We start from the raw sequence: 22,764 nt of genomic DNA, 5'->3' as shown, positions 1-22,764 counted from the left end.
TGCTAGCTTTGTTACTGACTGCAGCTTCATCCTGCACGAGATGGAGGAACCGGTGTGAGGTTGCAGCTTGTGCATACCCCCCTTCACAAAGAGCCAGTAATTGTTAAATAAATTATATGCTTTAGTGTCCGCATGTTAATAACTCTAATCCTACCTCCAACTACCAGGTTTAAAAATGTGATTAGGGAGGATTATACCCCACCTAATGCCTAATCGCTTGTCTGTTCTTAGCTGGCCTTTTATTTCCACACACGCAGCATAAGGGATCTAATCAAACATCTCACACGCACAGAAAATGCCGAGTGAGTTAAAAATCAGTTGAGTGAGAGCAGGTAACAGCTAGAAACCAGACGTGACTGAACACTGAAAAATTAACCAGTGTGGTTACAACTCTGGGCAGCACCCAACCACTCCCTTTGCACCATGACCATTTAAATGGATGAAAACGCAAAAGAACTGGGAGGTGGAACTCCACCAAACTGTTTTTTTGTAGGTGAAGCATGGGTTTTTTTTCCCCTGTACAATTCTCTTTTTTATTTTACTTTTCATAGGAAAATATGGATGCCTTTTCCAGCAACACTAATGGGCAGATTAGTGAGTGCCATGGCTCAAGAGCTGCCTAAACACTGTCCCCCACAGCAGGTCTCTGAGCACAAGACTTCATTAACTCCTTGCTCCCTGTCTTGGTGTGAGATTCAGTTGCTAGGATGTGGCAAAGAACATGAAGTGACATTTTGTTATCCTGAATTAATCCACTGGTTGAACATCAGTGAGCAGAATCAGGGGACATGATGCTTTTCCCCTTGACTGTGCAAACTGAAATCACCAGCTACTCCATCTCATCTAGAGTTCACTCCACTTCACAGGAGCACCCAGAGCTAATTCACCTCTTCCCCTAACAATGATGAGGGCAGACAGGCAGCACCTCGTGGTGTTCCCCAAGTACCCATACCACCGAGGGAAATGAGTTAATATGAGAACCACTAGGAACAGTGTCTAGAAACCCCCTTCCAAAAAATGAAGGGCCAAGCCCTTCCCTACCGTAAGTTGCCATAGCTGTTGACACCACCAGGACCACCCTAGCTGATCAGCTGAGGCTCCACTTCTGTTTCTTGGAGCACCAGGTCTGTCTCCCTCCCTCCTTCCTTTGCTATATCCACATACCCAGCAGCAGCTCTCAGCCAGGCAAAGCCAAAAGGACCGAGCAATAAGGCACAGGGGTTAGATTTAATTTCTGGTAGCAGCAGTCCAAAAAGAACGCTTGTCTCTGCGTACGTTTTTTAAAGTTTTTTTAAAAAAAAATCACTTTTTCAAGTGGTTTCATGTTGTTGCTCTGTCTTTTGTTTCAATGAAATTAATTATCGTTTGCTTTGAAGTTTGTAATTACAGCACCCTGCTGAGGTATGAAGTGTTGGGAGCCTTGGGGAACCTGGGAGGAGTTGGTGCTGGTGGCTTATCTGCGGTATTTGCTATCAGGAAAATAGGGGAGTATGTATAGTGGAGGAGAACAAACATTTGGTAGGGAACTGAATTTATGTCCCAAACATGAACATAGATGCAAAGCAAAGCATGATAATGGAGAAATATTCAAGGATTTAGCAATTCTGGATTAGAAAGAGGATTTCAGCTGTGTACTTCAAATCTCTAATCTCAAGTGAGCGAGTAATCTAAATCCACCTAATAACAGTGAATGAAATTACATCTTAGCTAAGTAATTACTCCATTTTTTCCTTTGTATCATTCAGAATAAGTTTATCTTTCATTAACTTTCATTGGAGCATTAATTTAAATTGCAATGATTTTAACTATTGGATTTTAAACATCTGTTCTCTTGGTTGATCAAAAACGGCCTTGGTCTCCGTTTTTAGTTTTCAGTGTTGAAAAAAAGCCACTGTGCAGCCTGGTGTTCATGTAACCCCAACTGCTTCTTTACTAGACCTCCACCTTGGCTGCTTCGGAGAATTCCAGGTAAGCATTAAGCATTGAAGCAGACGGGCATGGGCGGGATGTGGTAGAGACTGTAGCCAGTGACCTTCCTAGTGAACAGCCCAAAGTCTGCTCTAACACTTAGACCAGAGATATTGTTAAAGCAGTTCTAGTGAGGCAGCACGTGGGATGTCCAGCTGAGGACCAGTACAAAACAATAAAAACTAGGAGATGCTATGCTCACAGTTAAACATGAGACCAAGCTTGCTTACGCTTGGGTGCAAATGTAGACTAAGTTCTGGAGGAGGATGGGAATCAGGGCATATCTTAAGATGGACCCAAAGTTTATATGACCTTGCTGGACTCGGACCTTTTTTTTTTTTTTTTTTTCTGGCCCCAAGTCCAAGCTGTGCACAAAGTGGCTGGACCAAAATTATGCGCTCGGCTGTGAGTGAATACGAAGTTCCTGTTGCCATACAACATGATTGTAACTCCCAATTTTCACTCAGTGCCTGCAGTAACATTAAGGTTTTGTTGCAGTCCACCAAAGAAGATGTCATGCAGCACGATGCAGCCGCCTCGTTGGCTGTCGGCAGCAGGGGCTGGAGTTCTGCCTTCTCACTCAGTGCAGTCCTACAGCACAGCTGGGCTCAACCCTCTGCCCTGCATGAGCTTGAAGAGCCTGGGATGGATGTGAGCAAGTGGAAGCCTTTGTGGACCTATTCCGTGGCTGAGCAAGCAGAGAGAGGCGGCTATGAGGGAGAAAAGGGTCCAAGCTTTGCTAAGGAGCATGTAAGTCTGACTCAGTGTATATCAGAATGGAGTGAATGTAATAATTTGCCTTGTAAATGATTTTGGGCTTGGGGAAGAAAAAAGAAAGCATAACCCCAAGGAGTGGTGACTCAAAGGGTGTGCGTGTGGCGTGATGCTTCCTACAGCCAGCGCCTGCCAGGGAATGTCCCCCCCTACACCAAAATCTAACCCTGCGGTGAGCTGGCGCACTCAGCCAGCTGCCAGCCTGAAGCCTCTGAATAAACCACAGCCTGCTGAGACAAGATAAACGATTTTCACCCTTCTACCTGTGATGATCCACACCTCCCCACGCCCTCCAACCTGATCCCTCCCTCCCCAGCTGTGGGCAGGGTGCGGACCTCGCTGCCCCACTCCAGCACTAGCCTGGAGCCCATGGGAGCACAGTTATGACAAACACTGCCCAGACCTTCCTCCAGTTTCCACATCTCCCAGCTGGCCCAAAGAGTTGTGCCCTACCATTCTCTAACCAACGTAACCCAGTCTTGGGTGTTCTTGTAGCCAAGGAGGGGGAATTATTAGATTTGAAGACTAGAGCCTATGGAAATTAAAAATACTGAAGGAAAAACTGAGCCAGGCAAGAAAGGAAGGCAAACAGCATGGATGAGGTTAACAGATTTGGGAGATACACAGTTAAAAGACCTTCGTGTTCTGGCCCTAATACATGCTAAACTTTTGCCTCAGAGCTGCTTCACCAGGCCAGCAGTGTATCCTCCTGGAGGAACCTGTGCCCAGGTGTTTCAGTCTTCCCATCCACAGAAGATGACTTTCAAGGCCATGTGCAGGAAGGCAAGAGAAGCTGAAGGCTAGCACACTTCAGCAGCCAATGAATTACCTCTCCTGTCCCAGAAGTTTCCAGCAGAAGCTAGAGGCCATCTCACCAGCTGTCTGACAACTCTCAGCACTGAGCAAAGGAAAATGCTGCCTACTGTTTGGGCACTTCTGCTGGTGAAAATTACTCACCCAGTGGCCTCCATCTCTACCTGGCTGCTTGTGACTGATCCACAGGTGGCTTTTTAGTTATCAGACTTTTTTTTCCTTCTCTGCCTCTGTGACAGCTGAAAATTCAGCTGCTGGATGAACACTGACCTGACCTGCAAATTGGAGGCAGTGCATGGCAAGGAGGGGGAACATGCTTGTGCCTTCCTCATGTCTCTAAGGAAGGAAAGCAAAATCGGCAAGCTTGTATGTTAAAAGAAAAAATTAGAAGACAGTGAGATTCTTTTACCCCACCATCATTTGTGTTTTGCCTCACTTGTATCTTGGGTGTGAAGATGGGTATTAGAAGCGGGGACCTTTGAAGGCTTTAGGACATAGCTGGGGCTTGACTGGAGTAAGGGCAACATGCACAAAACAAACAACACAGGGGCTTGAGTTACTGAACTGGCATTGCAGGCGCCACACTTAGGGCAGCTCGTAATGAATCGCTGCCAAATCAGGCAACTGGATCCCATTTTAGGTGTCCACATCCAAAATCCAAGCCCTGAATATAGGTTCTCAGCAACTGTTGATGTTTGTCATCATCTCTCAGACTTCAGCCAAACCACCCAAGTTATGGCAGTGGCACCACCACGTTAAGCACTTGCTGTTTATCAGGCCTGAATTTCCTCTGCCGTGCTGTGGCCTGCTCACTCCACAGCATGAGCCCTCTCCTGCTGTTTGCATTCAGCTACTCTGGAAAAAAAAAATAATTCCCCACAAATGCCTGTCCACCTATTTTTCATGCTCCGAAGGGACTTCTCCCTACGCCGAATGGTACAGTGTCCAGCTAAGATCTGCTGGTGACCTCCCTTCAGACCGGAAAATCTGGACAACCACCCTGCAGCTGGGATATTTTTTAGAGGAATGTTAGCTTCTTTGGAGGCAGGATTAGGCCATAGAGAGGTTGTTTCCCCCAGTCTCCCTTTTTAAGCTCATTTTGATACCAGAATCCTCTCCTCTCCAGAGACGGCAACACTGCTGTCACACATAAAGGGTCCAGGCAGCACGGGTCAGACCTATTTCTCAGCTGATTAACATAAACAGTTATTTTTTTCTCCCAAGACATGATATTTTCCACTGAGAATGCCAGTGTTCCCCACAACTGTCCTTTCTCTGATCAGAAGAGAGCTATGAAAAGACACTGCTATTTCATCTAACCATGTGTTTTACCTTCTCACTAATTAAAACCGTGCCTGTTTTTCCTCTCAAGCTGGCACAGGCTCCCATCCCAGCTTGTCTTTGAAGTTACAGTTCCTGACTTTCACTGCCTTTCCCTCCTGCCCTCCTTGTTTTGAAGTAAGAGATCATCCAAGGGACACTGATGTATGCACACTTGAGAGCCCTCCAGCTCTGCTGCGGAGCACAAACAGGCAAGACTGATAAACCAGTATTTGCCCTCTTTTTCCAAGGCAAAGGCTTACAGAACCATCCAATTCCCAGCTGATTCATAGCGGTGCAGGCTTTCAGGGAGGTGGGCAGGTAGTGGTGCCCCCACCAGGGGCAGAACAGGTCTCAACAATACACTTGTCTTCTTTGAAAAGATAGGTATTGCAGGTATCAGGAATTTTCTGGGACATGCATCCTAATACTCGTCAGGAGCCTACAGCCTGGGGGAAAGTCAATGTGGGGAAGAAACTGCCACTTTCTAGTAACGTTTGGGAGGGTTTTAGTCCATGATGTTCAGGGTGTCTTTCTAAAACCACCTCCTCCATCTCAGCTGGAAATTATGGATTTGGGATGTAACCCTTGTCTTGGCAGATGGGGAATGAGCCATCAAAGCTGTTTGTCAACGTTTCCTCTGTAGTCAGTTGGATGTTTTATTCTGCCCTTGATATTTGTTATAGGACAGGATGGGTTATTCCTTGGATACACCTCTCACCACTGCACACAAAAGTAGCCTGGGTGCCAACCCTATAGGTAGCCCAAGACAGCCCACACATGGAAATTCTATGTTTTGTGTTCCAGAAGGTTGAACAGATGATTACAGAGATGGGAAAGTCATAAAACATCAGTCACACTCAAGGGTTAAGGCTCAGCCTCGCTCCATGGACACAGGAGAAAGCAAAATCAGTCCTTCAAATTTCAAGGTTCTGGTGAATTTACGACATAAATTATTCATTGCCCTAAACAAAGACATTCCCTTATCTACCCCATCTTTACTTGCCTGAGCAATAAATATGGCTGCAATTAATTCTGGTGCAGAAGAGCCAATAAAATGAATTATCTCCCATAAACCTTTCCTTCTGCATCCTATTTTCAGGGCAGTAACAAAAGCAAATTGCCAGAAGCTTGTTACAGACATACCATGATGAATTATGAAGATGCTGGAAGACAACACACTCATGCAGATCCTCTTAGGCTTTGGTCCTGCACCGGCAGAGACAACTGCAGCTCCATCCTTGAGCCACCAAGCTCAAGGCTTGCCTGGCTGGATTCTCTCTCTCATGTGGGCAGGGCTGGAGCCTACAGGTTCACAGTGCTGCAAGGACTCTTCCTTCCCCCCGTGCCTGCACGCGTGAGGAGCTGGATTCTTCAATTTACAGGAGATGAGCTCAAAATGTGAACTACTACAGATGCATAGGTCCCATTGCAGCCCCTCAGGCATGCAACCCCGAGCAAGCACTTTCTACCCTTCAGAGGGTCCCGAGCTGAAGCAGAGGACAGGGTTGAGGATGGACTAAAGTTCTTTTACTAAGGACTGTTGCCATGGTGGATGTACTACCTGAAATCAGGGTCAGTTTTGGTGTCTACAGACTGTAGAAGAATGGCTGCAGAAGCGTGGCCTTAGAATCTCTGAAGACCTGCACAACCCAGCCCTGGTGTCAGAGTAGGCCTGCAATCAGAGTTGTCCTGAAGTTGCTGTGCTGAAGGCAACAAGAAAGGTAGCCTTGAGCTACTCTTGAATCCTGAGACCAAGTGATTATGTTGTGCCAACAGGCCGTGGCTGTAACAAGATACAGCTGCTGGGAAAGCAGGTGCAGGGCCAAGAGAGATAGGGACCGTATGGGAAAATAGGGAGTAACAAACTACAAGGCTGAAGCACAGCAACACAATTAGCTACATGGATAGAATGCTTATTTCAGTCATGATAATTAGGGGTGTGAGAACCGCGCGCGTTTAGAGACTACTAACGAATTCTATTTCTGCTTTACGAATATGCATGTGTATCGGTTCTATGTAAGTAGTGTTAGAAACTAATAAAGGTGAGCAGGATGCATAACTCATATTGAGCGTCTTCTTGACTCCGGCGAACCCTTCTTCCAACAACAGACGTCTTCCTAGCTTTAAGTATCTTAGTAAGGAGACCTGCATTTGAGCAAGAGACTCTGGGCTCCCCTTGAAATCAGTGGAAAACCACCAGCACTTTGAGGCATGATCCATTTGTGACATCTAAAGGAAGAGAAGAGAAGCTATGCCCTAAAAGCACCCGTTTATCTGCAGTGACTACCTGAAGATGTCACAGCAATGAGCTTAGATGGTCCAGCTCTAGCATCAATCCAACCCAACATCCCACAGCCAGATCGCAGGGTCCTTGCTTGCTGTAGGTGGACATAACACAGCCCAGCTCATGCCAAAATTCTGGGCAGGACAGGGAACTGAGCGCATGTTTTATATGTCTTGGGTTAACATGTTACCAGAAAAACATCTTCTCCTTTCTGTCCAGGTTTCCAAACCTGAAGCAAACCAAAAGAAACTCACACCAGGGTCAGTTCCTGCAGACTGCCCGAGTCCCAGAGCACAACCATGGCTTCACTTAGTAGCCCACAGTGGCATTGCTGGGATTTTTAAACGCCTCCTAGCAATTAACAATCCTGAAGCAGGCTGAGCTTTTTTCCCTTGGATACCACAGCAACAGGAACAAGGGCATATATTGGAAGAAAAATTCTTAACAGCTGATGGTGGCTTTAAATACTGAAGAGTCTTTGGTCAGGGTACCGGTGTGGGGCACCTGAACTGGTTGCATTCTGGACGTGATCAACTGTGTTACCCATGACAACTGTGATGGAAAAGGCATTGTTTTTTTTAAGCGTAATCATTTAGTTGGAAATTTTGTCAGTCATAGGAAGAAAAGATCGGATGACAGGGCAGCACAGCATGTTTAGTGGTATTTACACACACACACACACACCAGCCCTCATCCCTGCAAGCCCGTCTCATCCCATCCCACTTGATCCTCCCGCTCTAGCGCTGTACTTGCCCTGGTTGTGTCCGATGTGGGGAAAAGAGCAACTCCCAAAGGGGTTTTGCTCACCCAGAGTCTGATATTTGTCCAGAAGGTGCGCCTGTGACTTCCCCAGGACATCAGGAGACAAGACTGTGTGCTGCCTTAGGCATTAAGCTTGGGTGTGTACAGTGAAACAGGATGAATTTAGGGGTTTGCCTACACTGCTGGGTTAAGTCCCGGCCCAAACCCGCTTCCAAGACACATCCCTGTCCACATCAATTCTCTGCCCAGTGCTTGGCAGGGAGGCAGGAAAATGCACTCTGGACACTTCAGCTTATGCTTTCTAGATGGATCTGGGACCCTTTGCACATCCCTGCCATCCATTAATCTCCTGGTAGTTTCTCCTTTCCAGGCTCCTAGAACTCCTGCTGTCCCACCACCTCCTCAGCTGCCATTTCTTACAGCTTCTTTGTCACCTCCTTGTTTCAGCTTTTGCACTTTTCATGCTTTTCAGTGCTTAGAGACATTTCCCATGTCTTAGCCGATGGTGGACACACACACGAGCATCAGTACATGCACACAGGTTAAGGGCACAGTAAGACTCATCTCTCCTTACAGTTAACCCCCCCAGTTTCTGCCTGAGCAAGTGGCTCCCTGGTTGCCAACAGGGATGAGCACGTACCTGCTCCCCTCATGACACTGAAATGAGCTCCCAAATCCCTCCCTCCCCTTCTCCACTCGCAAGTCCCACCACACCCTTGGGGTAATTACGGCCATAGCAGGGAAGCAGCATCCCAATCAATATGGCTAAGACATGCTCTCACACTGGGCTCCCTCATCGGGGCACAGCAGAGTCTCAGATTAAGCAGTAATCCTCACCACAGCCCACAAAGATGGATAAAGTCATCATTTCCATTTTACAAACAGGGGAGCTAAGGCGGAGAGATTAGCCGCCTTCCCTCGAGGAGCCCAAATCCCAGCCCTGAACTCAAATGAGATGAGCTTCTTTCTAAGCAGGGAGATGGGGCAGGTTACAGCCAGGGGCTGGCAGTCACAGTGTGCCTGGGGTCGGTGGTGGCAGAGGGCACATGGCAGTTTATTAAATGTAGCAGGAGGCCTCTAAACCTAGCTTAGGCCCCTTGCTTTGTTTGAGGCCAAAACTCTAATATAAATTGAATTTTCAAGCCAAAAAGTGGTTTTTCAAGCATTCTAACTAACCTTTTGCATGATGCAGGTATCCCCTCTCACCTGGATCTGGCTGAGCTACTGAGGATGCAGGAGAAATCCCATTCACGCCACAGCAAGGCATGAAGGAGGTGCAGATCCCACCATCCCCTCCCCTGGGGGCTAGGATTAACTCAGCACAGCCTGAAGCCCCTTTCCAGCGCTTTGGGCTGAACCTGTGGAGCTGCAGCTGGTTGTGGCCCTCGTTAGCCCTTCATCCAGCACCTAATGAGCTGTGGGCACAGCCTCCTGTCTCCCTGCTCTGCTGATCCATACAGGGAATTTTGCTGTTAGTACCATGCTGCATCCCACCCCAGCATTTCAGTGTGTCAGGCTTTTCAGCGGTGGTTAGTGAAAGCTTTGAATGGAGTTCGCAGCAGTGCTGGGTCGCTGTGCAAAGGACCCAGCGCTTGGCAGGAGGCTGGTAACCAAAGGGACAGTGCATGAGAGGGGACACTCAGGACACACATCCTCCTTTCCCCATGACTGAAGAGCAACCAGCACTTCAAAAGTGTCACTTGTGTGACCCATTTCACATGTTTACCTCAAGAGTGATTGCTCCCAACCAGTAACTACAGGAAGAGTGTAGATGGCAAGCTGAGGCATCGGCATCTCTGGGTGTCTGACCTAGATGAGCTGCATCCCATCCCTTCATCCATCCTGTGTCTGCCACCCAGGCAGGAGATGCTCCCAATGTGCAGAAACACCCAGCACCTTCAGATCTTTGATATTTTTGATATCTGATATTTTTCATAGCTTGCTGGTGTCTTCAAAATCCCTTTTCATAACAAATTTTGCACGTGCATCTTCTTGCCAAACTGGTTTAGAGAAACACATTGCAAAGTGTCGGTGGTGCCCTCCAACACCTCCTCAGAATCTCCCAGCTCCATTTTTAGTTGTTTCACATCAGGGGCCTGTTGGTGCTGTTGGGCATGGAGCCACTTGCCCTGTGCCTTCCTGCATGGGCTCACACCCACTGAGCATCCTTCCTGCATCTCTGGTACCCAAGGCCTCTCTAAACCATGTCTGCTCCCACGTGCTCGGATATCCCTTTTCCTCCCCTTAAGTCCCATGCGAGCATCCCCCCACATGGATGGAGCATATGGCCTGGCATATGGGGCCTTAATGCAGCAGCTGGCACGCAGCAGTGCGGGCTTCGATGCGGCAGGCGCACGCGTTTGCTGCAAACAAGAAACTCATGTGCGTGACGTGACCATGTTCCGTGCTGTGGGCATCCCTGCCTGATTAGGGGGGGGTGGCGGCAGTGGCTGCATCCCCTCCCCACTGTTGGGGTTTACTCTGATGCTGCTTGTAGGGGCATCAGGAGCAGGGTTTCTTTCCTCATCAGCATTCAGAGTCATCCCTGTGTTTTGTTCTCCCTCGTTCTTGCCCGGTTGCTTCAAAGCATCACCGGGTGGGTCATGGACATTTCTCTCTGGTGTTGCTCACTCTGTTATTTTTCTGGAGGGAGAGGGGGCAGCCTTCCACCCTTGGAGACAAACCTTTACCGCAGATGCCTGTTAAGGCAGTGTGGTCCCCTGAACCAGCCACAGCCACACGGGTCCCTGATGGCTCTTGCTGCCCTCACCGGCTCATCTGAGCACAGTCTCCTTCAAAAAAGTCCTCTCTTTGTCACTTTCTTTTTCCCTCTTGCTCCGAGTATCTTTCTCGCTGGCTGGATGGTGATTTGCGCAGTGGCCTGCCACACCAGACGGGGATACTGGAGGCGAGGAGACAGGGCTGCACAGGATGCCCCCGCCTAGCATTAAATTGAGCGGGCTGACGAAGCCATTGCTAAGGCTGACCACTCCCCAGTGACGGTTTGCACCTGCACACGGACCCTGTGTAACGGGCGGGCTGGCAGTGCACGCCCGGATACCGGTCCCTCTTTACCGATATGAGTAACTCCCTATGCCTCACTGTGCCTCAGTCCCCGTGTCCCCCCCCAAAGGACAAATAATATTGTCTTCCAGCTAAGATCTGGTAAGGATAACAGCTAAACACATATTATGCATATGTAGGTCTGCATATGTATGCATATGTATTTACATATACATTAGGGCTGTTGAATCTATACGGAAGTAGCTACATAGGTAGCTAGCTTGGCCATTTCTGCTCCAGGGAAAAAGCATCCCAGGTGCTTGGAGCTACAGAAACTTTTGTCATGGGCTGAGCTGATCAAGCACTAACGAGCAGGACACCGGACAGCTGGATGAGGAGCACATTGACACCTGGGCTGCTGCTCCAGCCGTGGTGGTTGCCCTCAGCCCCACCATTTCCCCATGGCAGATCATTTTCCTCCCCCAGTGGAGCCTCTGCTCGCTCCTCACTTTCCTCATCCAGCTCTTTTCTTCACATTTTGGTGCATCACAGTCCCGTTCCTTCACCCCTGCAGCGACCATTGGAGCAAACCACCACTCATCCTCACTTGGGATCCAAGGACTGTGTCTCGGGAAGGCTGTGAATGCTGGTCGGCTGCAAAGTACCTGGGGAGAACTTTGTGTTGCCAACCGATTTTGCAGTGATGACTATCAAAACCTCCCGACAACAGCCAGGGCCAGAAACATCTCATAAAAACTGCTTAAATGAGAACCCAGGTTCTGAAAACTCAAGGGCAAAGCCTTAAATATTCCCCAGACGCTGCAGAGCTCCAGCTAATGTGGCGGAAGTTGGTCCCACCAAGAAAACACTGTCCTGTTTACTATGGAAACTGAGTTAACAGCTACACCTTAAAGGCAGGCAGGTTTACAGCCGTCAGGATAAGGATTTGCTGGCAGTTACCCAAGAGCAGAGGAAGGTTTTAGCTGACAGCCAGGGTCTGTCCTTAAAACCTCAGCCCCTGCCTGCTCCGGGCAAGCCAGCGCCTTGCGTGCTTTGCATCGCCTGCCTGCAAATTGGCTGCCTGAATTTCAGATGACCCCCGAGGCTCGAGGCGCTGCATGAACTATTAGGAAGCCTGATCAGATTTGTGACATCTCAGTCAGTGTCATCTCCGCAGGAAGAAAGAAAGAAAATAAAACTTCCAGTTATAAAGGGGTGGGGGTGGCACTGCTTCTCCTTTGGTATTTGTATTTGTTTTTTAGCCTCAGTTCCTAAGGAAATGAGCTTTATCCAATTGCAGGAGATTTATATTTGCCCCCTCTGCTCACCTGAACTGGGCAATATTATTAGTGGTACCACAAGGGAAAGAGGGAAATGGCAGCTGGGGCCATGCTGGGCACCAGAGGGTCCACCCCTGGCTCACCCTCGGGCTGCAGGGAATACCCTGTCTCAAAATTAGGGTCCCCACGAGGTCACTGACGGTTGTGGCTGCGATGTCCCCAGCCTCACTGGCCCAGTGATTTGGTTGTGGTTGATTGGGGTGCAGAAGGCAATTAGAATCGTAGAATCCTTCAGGCTGGAAAAGACCTTTCAGATCGAATCCAACCGTTAAACTTGTCTTGACGTGGCTGAGGTTTGCATTTCCCTGCCTGGCAGGTAGCTGCGGCTGGGTGTGATGGGAGGCAACAGAGGATCGTGCCTGTCCTGGTGCAACCAAGACCCCCAGAACACCTCCAGATGCAGGTCCCAGACCACCGATGTCCCCAGCATCATTCTGGTGGCAGAGCTGTCACCAGGCCACCACACGAGGGCACTGCAAGTTTGAGCGTGCCAGGGAGCAGGAGGAAGCAGATAAGCAAAAAATGGGGAGAAAAGCCCCAAATTGTGCTTACGTTTGGTTCTTTTTTCTGCAGATTCCCTGCTGGAATATCAGACATCACCACACCTGTAGTGGCAGCCCAGATGCCACACGAAGGGTCACCCTGGAGGGCCACCACGAGGTGGGCCATCACCCGGCTCACCAATATTCGATGCCCTGACTTCTCCAGCCCCAGCCCCACGGCAGCATTAAGGATCCACGAGCTACTCACTGCTTCAGGTAATAGTTTATTTTCTCCAGGGGTGTAAAATGTGCAGCAGGTACGTGTACAGGACTGCCATTTTCTGCAGCTAAGAGGAGTCGCAACCAAACAAGAGACCGAAACAAAGAAACTTAACAGTAGCCTGTCCTACAGCAATTAGTGCAAGTCATGTAAAACATTGGTTCAACACAGGAAAACAAGGAAAAAGAAAGGCATTTTCAAGCCACAGGTATTTCACCTCCTGTCATCAGGATGGTGGGGATCCCCAAGGTGGGGTGGGAGGCCGGATGGGGCTGTTCACTGGGGGTTTTTTTGTCTTGGAAAGAATGTCATGTGTGGAGCAAGGAGGTGCAGGCTGTCAGAGGTGCCAAAAGGTGATGGCAGACCTCAGACACCCAACGGTGGGTGACCTGCTGCAAAACACATTTTCTTAGCGTGGCATGGTTGGGGTCTTGCTTCATTGACTCTCTTTTCCTCTGCAACCACACGATCTTCCAGCTGCAGGGCACTGAGAATGTAAATAAAGCACTAATCCCTTCCAAAATGGGGGTGAAAATGCCCGGGGGGGGGGGAGGCACGGCAGGTCCCAGGGGGCTGTGGGCAGAGCAGGAGCAGGGCAGAGATGGGGCAGCGTTTGCAGCCCTGCTGGTGTCACTGGGAGTCCTGCTGAGAACCACACACGCGGCCCTAGAGCATTTCAGGGGGGGGTCTAAGAAATTACTCATTTCCCCCCCACCCCCCCACGCCCCCACGGTGCCTGCCAAATGGTGAAGCCTCTGGCTTCCCAAAGTGCAGGCTCTTTCTTTCCTTTTAATTTTTTTGGTGTATTATGCCTCTTGCACAACCGAAGGAAGAAGCGTGTGCACCGCTCGCCAAAGGCTTTCAAGCCAAGGACACGGAGTTGCCCATCCAGCTCCGTGCTGCTCGTACACAAGAGATGCTCCTTTTGCAGCAACACCTGGTGCAAACAAATGCTGTGTGCGCAGCAGCACACTGGCACTATTTCCCCTACTGTGGTCTGGATGATCCAGCAGATAACAGCAGCTGTTCAGGAGCAAGAGTGTAGCCATATGTTGCTGCTAACAAGCATTTACTGAAGCTGGTTTCTTTCTGCGATTCCCATGTGTCTGATTAGTGCACAGCTCCTCCGAGCAATTTTCAGAATTCTCACCTTCCCCTTCCAAAAAAAAAAAAATTTTGGCATTATAAGCATTATAAGCAAACCAGAATATGAGCATAAAATGGGGTTAAAAGCCGCAAGATTAAAAAAAAAATATTTAAATAGCTAAAAAAGTAATTAACTTAATTTTCATTTTGTATTTTTTGTACTCAGAAACACATTGCTTCTGTGCTGCCCCTGCCACGGTCCTCTGGGCTCTGAGCAGATGACATGCTCAATGACCGACTGCCTGCCCTTGGTGGGGGGATTGATATTTGCATCGTCTCAAGCCACGTTTTCGGACCGTGCCTGGAGGTCCAGACCCCTGCCCGAGCACCCAGTGCTGTGCAGCACTTCTTGGGAGTGTGAGGGAAGGAAAATAACCAGTGGCTGTGAGAACCTGGTGTGTTTTGCTGCAATTGCAGTGGGGCATATGACTCATGAGCCCGAGACCCTGGTGCCCAGGCTTGTGAGGGTGGGCTTGGACCCTTATTTCCCATTGCATTCCCAATGAAAACAGACTGGGAAGAAGTCAAGCTGACTGAGCTGGGAATGGTCCCTGGGCTGTGCCATCTTTCCATCCTCCTGGGAAAGGCTTTGCCAGGGACTGCCCCATCACCTGAGCAGAGAGAAGGGAGCTGCAGTGACGGAACGTCCCTCTCCACGGCTGACCTTGTCTCACAGCAGCTATGGGAAAAGCAAGCAGTTTAGCCCGAGCTCATTTTTCCCAACCACGCTGGTAGGTAGCAGGTAGGTGCTGTGGAAGGTGATTCATCCCACTCTTGGGAGGTCCAGCGTAGGTGGGGTGACTCACCCTCCAGCGGTACCTGCCTCCCTCCGGAGCCAGGACAGCTTCAGAGGAAGGCTGGAAATCACGTTGCAGGTTAGGACACCCAGAACTGAAGTGTCAACATGTAGATGTCTCAATGTGCGCAGGGTGTCTGTTACTTCACTTCCAAATGACTGAATGACGTGGGATGAGTCCCACCGTTCCTACTGGGAACCTATTTTCCAGGGGGTTGCACCTCTTTCAAAAATAATGAGGAAATTTTGCAACTCCTCAGCGGCAACAAATTACAGGGCTTGTGTTCATGTCAGCTCATAGAATCATCAAATGGTTTGGGTGGGACGGGACCTTCAAAGTCCCTGCAGCGCAGCCCCCTGCCATGGGCAGGGACACCTTCAGCTGGATCAGGTTGCTCAGAGCCCGTCCAGCCTGGCCTTGGATGTTCCCAGGGATGGGCCATCGGGCACCTCTCTGGGCCGCCTGTGCCAGTGCCTCACCACCCTCAGCGTAAAACATTTCTTCCCTCCATCTAGTCTGAATCTCCCCTCTTTGAGTCTCAAACCATCCCCCTTGTCCTGTCGCGACAGGCCCCGCTAAAAACTCTGTCCCCATCTTTCTCCTAAGCCCCCTCTAAGTGCTGGAAGGCTGCAGTAAGGTCTCCCCGGAGCCTTCTCCTCTGCGGGCTGGACAACCCCAGCTCTCCCAGCCTGTCCTCCCAGCAGGGGTGCCCCAGCCTCTGACCATCCCCGTGGCCTCCTCTGGCCCCGCTCCAGCAGGTCCATGTCCTCCCTGTGCTGAGGACCCCAGAGCTGGATGCAGCACTGCAGGGGGGTCTCACCAGAGTGGGGCAGAGGGGCAGAGCCCCCTCCCTCGCCCTGCTGGCCACGCTGCCCGTAACACAGTCCAGTGCTCCCCAGTACCTGCTGCAGCCAGGCCCTAGGAGCCGTGGTGAGAAGATGAACAAGAAGCCACCGCGCTGTGAGATGGGAGAGAGCCCTGTGTCCTTCCAGCCCCAGGCCTGTTGCTCATCACAGCCTGCCTGGCTGGGGGAGGCGAGCAGAGCCCCGGGAAGGCACCTCTGCGCTCAGCTGGGCTCCCACCGGGATACCTGTGGCCTGGAGTCACTGCACAACATCAAAACGGGAAGAAATAGGCTTTTCTCTAGTTGTCCCTCCCCACCCCAAGACGTGATCAATGCCAGCACCCAGCTCCATCCGACCCAACCCAACCCAGTGCAAAGCGGGAAAATCAACCTTAACTTGTTAATTGTCATCAGCATCGCAACGCCAGCAGCCTCCTCGGGTTGGAGCCTGTACCAGCTAGATGCTTCATTCATCTGTGATCAGATCAGAAAGTTTAGCTTTCCAAAAGGTGTCACTGGAAAGCACCAAATCTACGTGTCCAGCAAACACCCATAGACCTGAGGCCATGGGGATGGCCATGCCAGCCCGAGGAGGGAGGCAGCTCAGCATCTGCAGCAGCTTCGCCTTCTCAGCATGGCCACAGGCAAGAGAACCAAGTCCTGCTAATAATTTAAGAGCATCAATAATACAGTTTAATAAATACATAGAAGGATCAAGTCTCTTTTTTTTTTTTCCATCCACTTTCTAGCATTGATGAAAGTTAAGGGTGATTGTCCCGTGAGTAACTAAGGCAAATTTGTTTGTGTGTGTGTTTCTCTCTCCTTTTTTGATTTTTTTTCCATTGTTTTGTACATAAAGCAATCACATAAAAATAGTTATAAATAGAAAAATTGCAAAGGTTTTTCCCCCTAGACAAATAGGAAAAAAAAAAAAACCAAACCCCAACCAACCCAACAAACAAACTGAGACACAAAAAACACCTTGCTTCAAGTCCTTGTAGATTATACAGTACTCAGCATCTTTGGATACTTTACAATGACTCCAAATCGTAGACAAAAAAAACACCTGAAGTAACCAGTCATCTGCAAAATGTCGCTTGTGTAAGAAGTTGATATGGATTAAAAAAAAAGTTTGATGCAGTTTTAAGTTTTCCTTTCTCTCTCTTTTTTTTTTTTTTTTTTTTTTTTTTTTTTTTTCCCCCTCCATTGACTTGTTGCACGTGGAGTCTTTGTGGATTTCTTTTTGGAGGAGGAAGTGAGTGTTGGGCAGTTCCTTGGGATCGTTCTGCTGTGGATGGTCTCAGAGCAGAAGTCCTTCTGCCCTCATGGGGGTCTGTGGATCCTAGACCCCCTGTGTCCCCGCCATGCTCGGGTGGGGAGATCCTCATCCAGCTACTGCTTCAGAGTGGCACCATTGATGGGAAACCCAAAAAATTTATGAACCCATGGTCCTCTCATGCCCTTTTGATTCTGCTGACGTTGAAAGGTAACAGTAAAAAAGAAAGAAAAAGACCTAATTTGTAACATTTACATTTTCAAGTGCTGGTTTCATGTAAAACCAACTTCCCGGGGCACCCACCACAAGCCATCTCAGCCCACCACATCTGAGAGGAGACTCAGGTGGGGTCCCACCACATCTGAGGAGCCGTTGGATGCAGGTGGCCATCAAAACGCCTTTATCCTCAAGGGTAGCTCATGTTTTTAGGGGCTGAAGGAGGCTGACGGGGCAATTCCAGCCAACCGTCTACCAATTTTTTGGTCTCAAAAGAATTATTAGACAGGGGTGGCCAAGCCAGGGTCTGCAGGGATGTTGCAGAGGACCCCGGACCAATTGGCCACCATGGGCGACCTTCAGCTTGGAGCACCCCATCATATGCTACTGCCTCATCTTTTGAAGCAACAAATGGTGAAGAAACAGTATTTCTGCTTGCTCGCAAGTAGACAATCTCATCTGCAAGACATCTTTAGTGGACTCCTTTCCCACAAAGACCCCTTCAGACAAGCAGCAGTGATATCTGCACATCCATTTTTTTCCCATCAGCATCGCAGATTGGGGGACACTCAGGTGTTTTGTAAATTTTTGTTATCAAAATATATATATAGGAATTAGGGGGAATTAAGAACAAAACCCCAGATATTTCAGAATAGTCAGCGGCAGTGAATTCTGACTCTGGTTTGAAATGACTTTTCCATTTCAAAATTCCCACATGGTTTATTTTCACATAGTGAGGGTTTAATAAAAGCCCAGAATAAAACATTTCTGATCCTTCTAAAAACGTTCCTTCACCTTTTCAACCAACTGAAGTTAAAATACTCAAAAGAGGCTTTGGTTCTCCTTCTGAAATTTTGAAATGGCCAAAGAACCAAAACAAGTAAACCCCTCCTTTTCCACCCAGATTTGCTCCTGGATGTTTTTCCATCTCTCTCTTTTTTTTTTTTTTTTTATTATTATTTTTTAGGTTCCCAACTCATCCTGCACAGCAGGGCTTTCACCAGCCCTGCAAATCTGATATAATGCTGAGAAAGGCAACAGCCAGCATCCTCCCCCTCCCAATGCGGCTGCTTGACCTTCCCCTTTATCCCCTTTAGAATAAGTTTTGTTGCCAGACATAGGAATTAATTTAAAAAAAGAAAACAAAAATAAAACAATCCTTTTGACCAAAAGGGCCAAGGAATGTAACATATCAAAACCAAGTCTGGACAGTTTGTCAGTGTCCAGCAGGACTTGCGGGTGGAAAACGGGGAACACCTCCCCCAGAAGAGCCATCTCATGGTGATGGCCATGCCCTGGACTAAGGCAAGTGACATTTTCAGGAGTATTGAAGAGAGCAGCAGTCCTGGCCTGGCCTTCCCAGGCAGAGCCACGAGCGGTGGGTGGCTGGACCGGGCAGTGCGTGCCCCATGGCCCCAAAGCCAAGTGCGTTGCAGAGTCTAAAGTGCCGGTGGCCATGGGGCGCAGCACCGGCCCCCCCACCCGCTGGCCCCAGGGCTGCCCCCGTGCCCCAAGCCAGATGATGCGCAAGGGCAGGTGGGGACCCTGAGGGAGCCAGTCGCCCTGTTGGGAAGGGAGTGGACCCATGGTGGGGCCAGGTTTAGTTGCTCGTCTCAGAGATGGGAGGCACGTGGCCGAGCCCTGCCAAGCCGCTGAAGCCTGTGCTCCAAGGATCGGGGAGGGGGAAGAAGGGTTGGGCAGCAAGGTTTTCGTTATGGCCCAGGGCGAAGGCAAAGATGCCCGCGTTCCTCTCCATGTCTAGCTGGGCTCGCCTGAAGAGTTCCATCTGGGTTTCTTCAAACTGGCTCTCCAGCTCCTGCAGGCTGAAGGGGGTCTCGGCCCCGCTCAGAAAGTGCTTGGGGCTGGGGCCGGGAAGGCACATGGCCGCACCGCCAAGGTGGCCACTCATCTCCTCCAGCGTCGGTGGCATCATGAAGCTTTTCTCCACCGGTGGCCCACCAGGAGCAAAGAGCAAACTGGCCGCCCTCCATGCTGCCGGCTTGCGTCCTCGCCGGGGCCGTGCGATCCGGCAGCTCTGGCGTTTGATGTGGCGGTGGAGGTGGTCGGAGCGGGTGAAGCTTTTGTAGCAGAACTCGCACTGGTAGGGCCGCACGCCTGTGTGGATGCGCATGTGGTTCTTCAGGTCATAGTTGTGCACAAATTTGGCGTTGCAGTGGATGCACAGGAACGGCCGCTCTCCCGTGTGCTTCCGCATGTGGATTTTGAGCTTGTCCTGCCTGCAAAAGAAAAGGCGCTTGGTCAGGTGGTGTGGGCTGGAAGGGATGTGGGTGGGATTGCTCCTGGGATCAGGAGAGGGAAAAGCGATGGGAAGGTGGGGAGCTCATCCCAGGGCTCCCCGCAGTGTACGGATGCTCTTGCAGGCTGGCATTTGTAACCGCCTCCTCCCCGGTGTGACAGCACCTGAGCATCGCAAACACTTATCCCTCCACAGCAGGAGTTTGCAGCCTATCCCAGAGAGTTCAAAACAGCCTAAATTGGAAGAAAACTCCCTCTGGAATAAACCCTTAAAACGTACGGGAATATCTAAAATAGTACAAGCTATATTCCTGGCTGCAAATAAGGAAATCAGTTGGGTTTTGAGAGCCGGGCAATGTGGGGCAATACTGCTCAAATGAAGTCCCTCTTGGAGGTGATGCTCCTTCCCTTTTATCCTTGCACTGACCACTGGGTGTCTCAGGAGCTTTCGTTTGAAGCAGGAGCACGGCAGAGGGTGACGCAGGCAGAGATGCCACTGTGCACCCCACCGTCCTTCCCTGCCATGTCCCCCAAGGCCAGCGCGCACCCAGCCCCACACCCATTCTGGAGAAGGTTTTTAAACACAGCCGTGGGACAGCATAATATTCATCCCAATGGCACTTACTTACAAATACAGTTTGGTTGGGTTTTTGTTGTTGTTGTCGTCTGGTTTGTTTGTTTGTTTTTTTTTTTTTTTTTGTTTTGTTTTTTTTTTTTTAAGGGGAACATCTAAAAGCCGGAATATTTTCCCAAGCTGGCAGTCTGATCGCTATTTTTTTTTCCCCAACACACGTTTCCTTTTGCAGACTACAAAAATCACAGCTAAGGCACACGATTATAAAAAGCAAAGCTCATCGTAGCTGAGCTGAGCCGAGCTCGCTGCCTAGGTTGCACCAGCAGAGTTCAAGTATGTGAAGAACAAAGTGGGAGAATTCAAATTCATCTTGCTTTCCCAAATGCTTTCAGTATGATCCCCCCAAGACGTTAGTCATGTGATTAAGAATATGTAGATTATATGGAGTCACGTCATTATTATATATAAAATATGTAAGCATGCAAAAAAAAAAAAAAAAAAAGGCAAAATACACCCAAAAAATCCATTTACACTGCTGGCAGGGCACGCCCTCAGAGCCTGCAAAGTGCTGCCTTTGCACTAATTTCTGCCAACCTGCCCATGTGCATCTTCAAATAGTTTTTGGTGACATGACCGGTGGCACGCTGGTGTCAGCCACACCATGAGGAGTGCAGCCCTGGGATGGACATCCCTGCAAACCAGTCCCTCGGGATCAAGGATGCAGAGAAGCATCCTAGCAGGAGAGTCACTTCCTCACCAGCTGATGCTTTACTGCCTTCGGGGACCGGTCCCAGCCTGGTCCCATATCTGCAGCGGCAGCGCTGGCAGCGGACATGCTCCCTGCCTTTACAAAGGTTGTAACGAGGTTTTTAGGGAGACAGAAAAAAAGCCCCTCTCAGTCCCCATACCAAGCCTGGGGACTGCTCCCAACTTCCCACTCCGCAAGTTTCAAAGATGCTGTTATCCCAAGATTTTACCCAGGGCCCGTTTCCCCTGAAAGGACTGAAATCAGTTCTCAGCAGCAGCAGACAAAGCAGCATGGAAAATTTGATCCCGACCAGATAATGTGCAGTGAAGTTGTAAGCAGATGAACGCAGGGGCTCGTAATGTGAAGAGCTGGGAAATGTTAATAAAAAGCTGAGTTACCAGCCCCACCTGTAATATAATTTAAACCTATATATGCAGTGTTTAACCTAGCAGGATCACTTTTCCTAATAAACATGCAGCATGCCAGGACTGTATAATGTAAATACAGGCAGAGGTTTTTTCAGGCTGTTACCCATCTCTGGCAGCAGACAGGGAGAAACTCAATCCTCCCTGCCCCGGCAGCATCCCTGTGGGGTGGAAGAGAGGTTTTATGGCTTTACCTGGAAAAGCTCAGAGGCTGGGGAGGAGCGAGATGCTCCAGCTGCGGTGAAGCACCCAGGGGAGGATGTGGCATGGGAAACACAGGCTCTGCGAGATGGGAGCTTGGCTCGCAGGCTCTCCGGAGGAGAACCGCACTCCGTGTGTGTGAATAACCTTAATGCAATTGCATTAGGAGAGCGATTAGGGCTCTGCAAGCTGTCACAACACAAATAATAGGAATAAATAACGTTAACCTTTCTGCCTGGAACAGTTTCTCCTTGAGCACTCCGGGGTTGTCTTGGTGGAAAAGCTGAAATATTTGCAGTTTTCTCCAGTGTTTTAGCAGGGTAAAACAACAGACTAGAAGCTGAGCAGCCTTTGTTTAAGGAAAAAATTAATGAGCTATTAAATGAAGTCCTGCTTCCTGCGATCAGATAACCCTGGGAGTCAGGAGCAGCAGATCCAGGTGCATGAGGGGTCCTTGCCGTGGGATGCAGGATCCCACTGATGGGAAGGGATCTGATGGGGAGGTTGGGGGATTCCCCACCCAGGAAAATATATTTTCTCTGTTTCCCCCAGCAAATTTGCTCCCCCACAGTTCCTTAAACACAGAAATAATGCAAAGGACTGATGCATTCAGAAATCCCATTTGGGAACCTCCGCTTCCCTGCACTCTCATTCCCAGGTGACCCCAAAGGGGACCGCCTGGGCTTGCATCTCCCAACAAAGGCACTGCTCGCTGCCGTGGCTGCAAGTCTGATGTTTTCGGGAAGCACAAAATACCCTCCTCTGAGAGCAAAGCACCTAACACAGCGGCAGCGTTCAGGAAATCCGGGCAGAAACCTCTTTCTACATCTCAATCACTGCACTTTGCTTAGATACTCTTTCCCCTAAAGGAGAGCTCTCACATTAGAGTAATGCTGAAAATGACTTAAAAAAAAAAAAAAAAAAACAAACACACAAAACCAAACACCTGCGTGCTACTCAAAATACTTCCAAATGCATTTAAAAATCAGCCAATGTTTTGAGATTTCCACTTTGGTCAGGGTGTTAAAGAAGGACAAGCCCTCCAGCCTTCAGCTCTGCGTGGGGTGACACAAACAAACAACTTCATTTTCATGAATGATGAAGGGAGACTGCACCGTTAGGCTTATCCCAATTTTCTTTGTGATTATTTTATCGGACTGTAGTCCCCCTGCCCCTGTGCTTTGTGTTTAGAAGCTGTTGAGCATACGGGTGGGGGGGTGGGGGTGGGGAATGTAGAAGCCGTTGGGTTTAA

At 49.3% G+C, this 22,764-nt stretch overlaps 1 protein-coding gene across 7 annotated transcripts in view; it reads right to left on the bottom strand.

The window, feature by feature from the left end:
- Positions 1 to 17,017: 17,017 nt before the first annotated feature.
- The window catches only part of ZBTB7C (zinc finger and BTB domain containing 7C), a 160,119-nt gene continuing 154,372 nt past the window's right edge, over positions 17,018 to 22,764 (bottom strand). For all 7 annotated transcript variants that reach the window (XM_080371559.1, XM_080371560.1, XM_080371556.1 and 4 more), the window contains one exon: positions 17,018 to 19,545. In XM_080371559.1, coding sequence (XP_080227685.1) covers positions 18,909 to 19,545 — 637 coding nt within the window. In that variant the 3' untranslated portion in view covers positions 17,018 to 18,908. The remainder of the gene's footprint in view (positions 19,546 to 22,764) is intronic.

Source organism: Falco punctatus (assembly GCF_963210335.1).
Source record: "Falco punctatus genome assembly, chromosome: Z".
Lineage (NCBI taxonomy): Eukaryota > Metazoa > Chordata > Aves > Falconiformes > Falconidae > Falco > Falco punctatus.
This window is presented reverse-complemented; position numbering and strand designations above follow the sequence as displayed.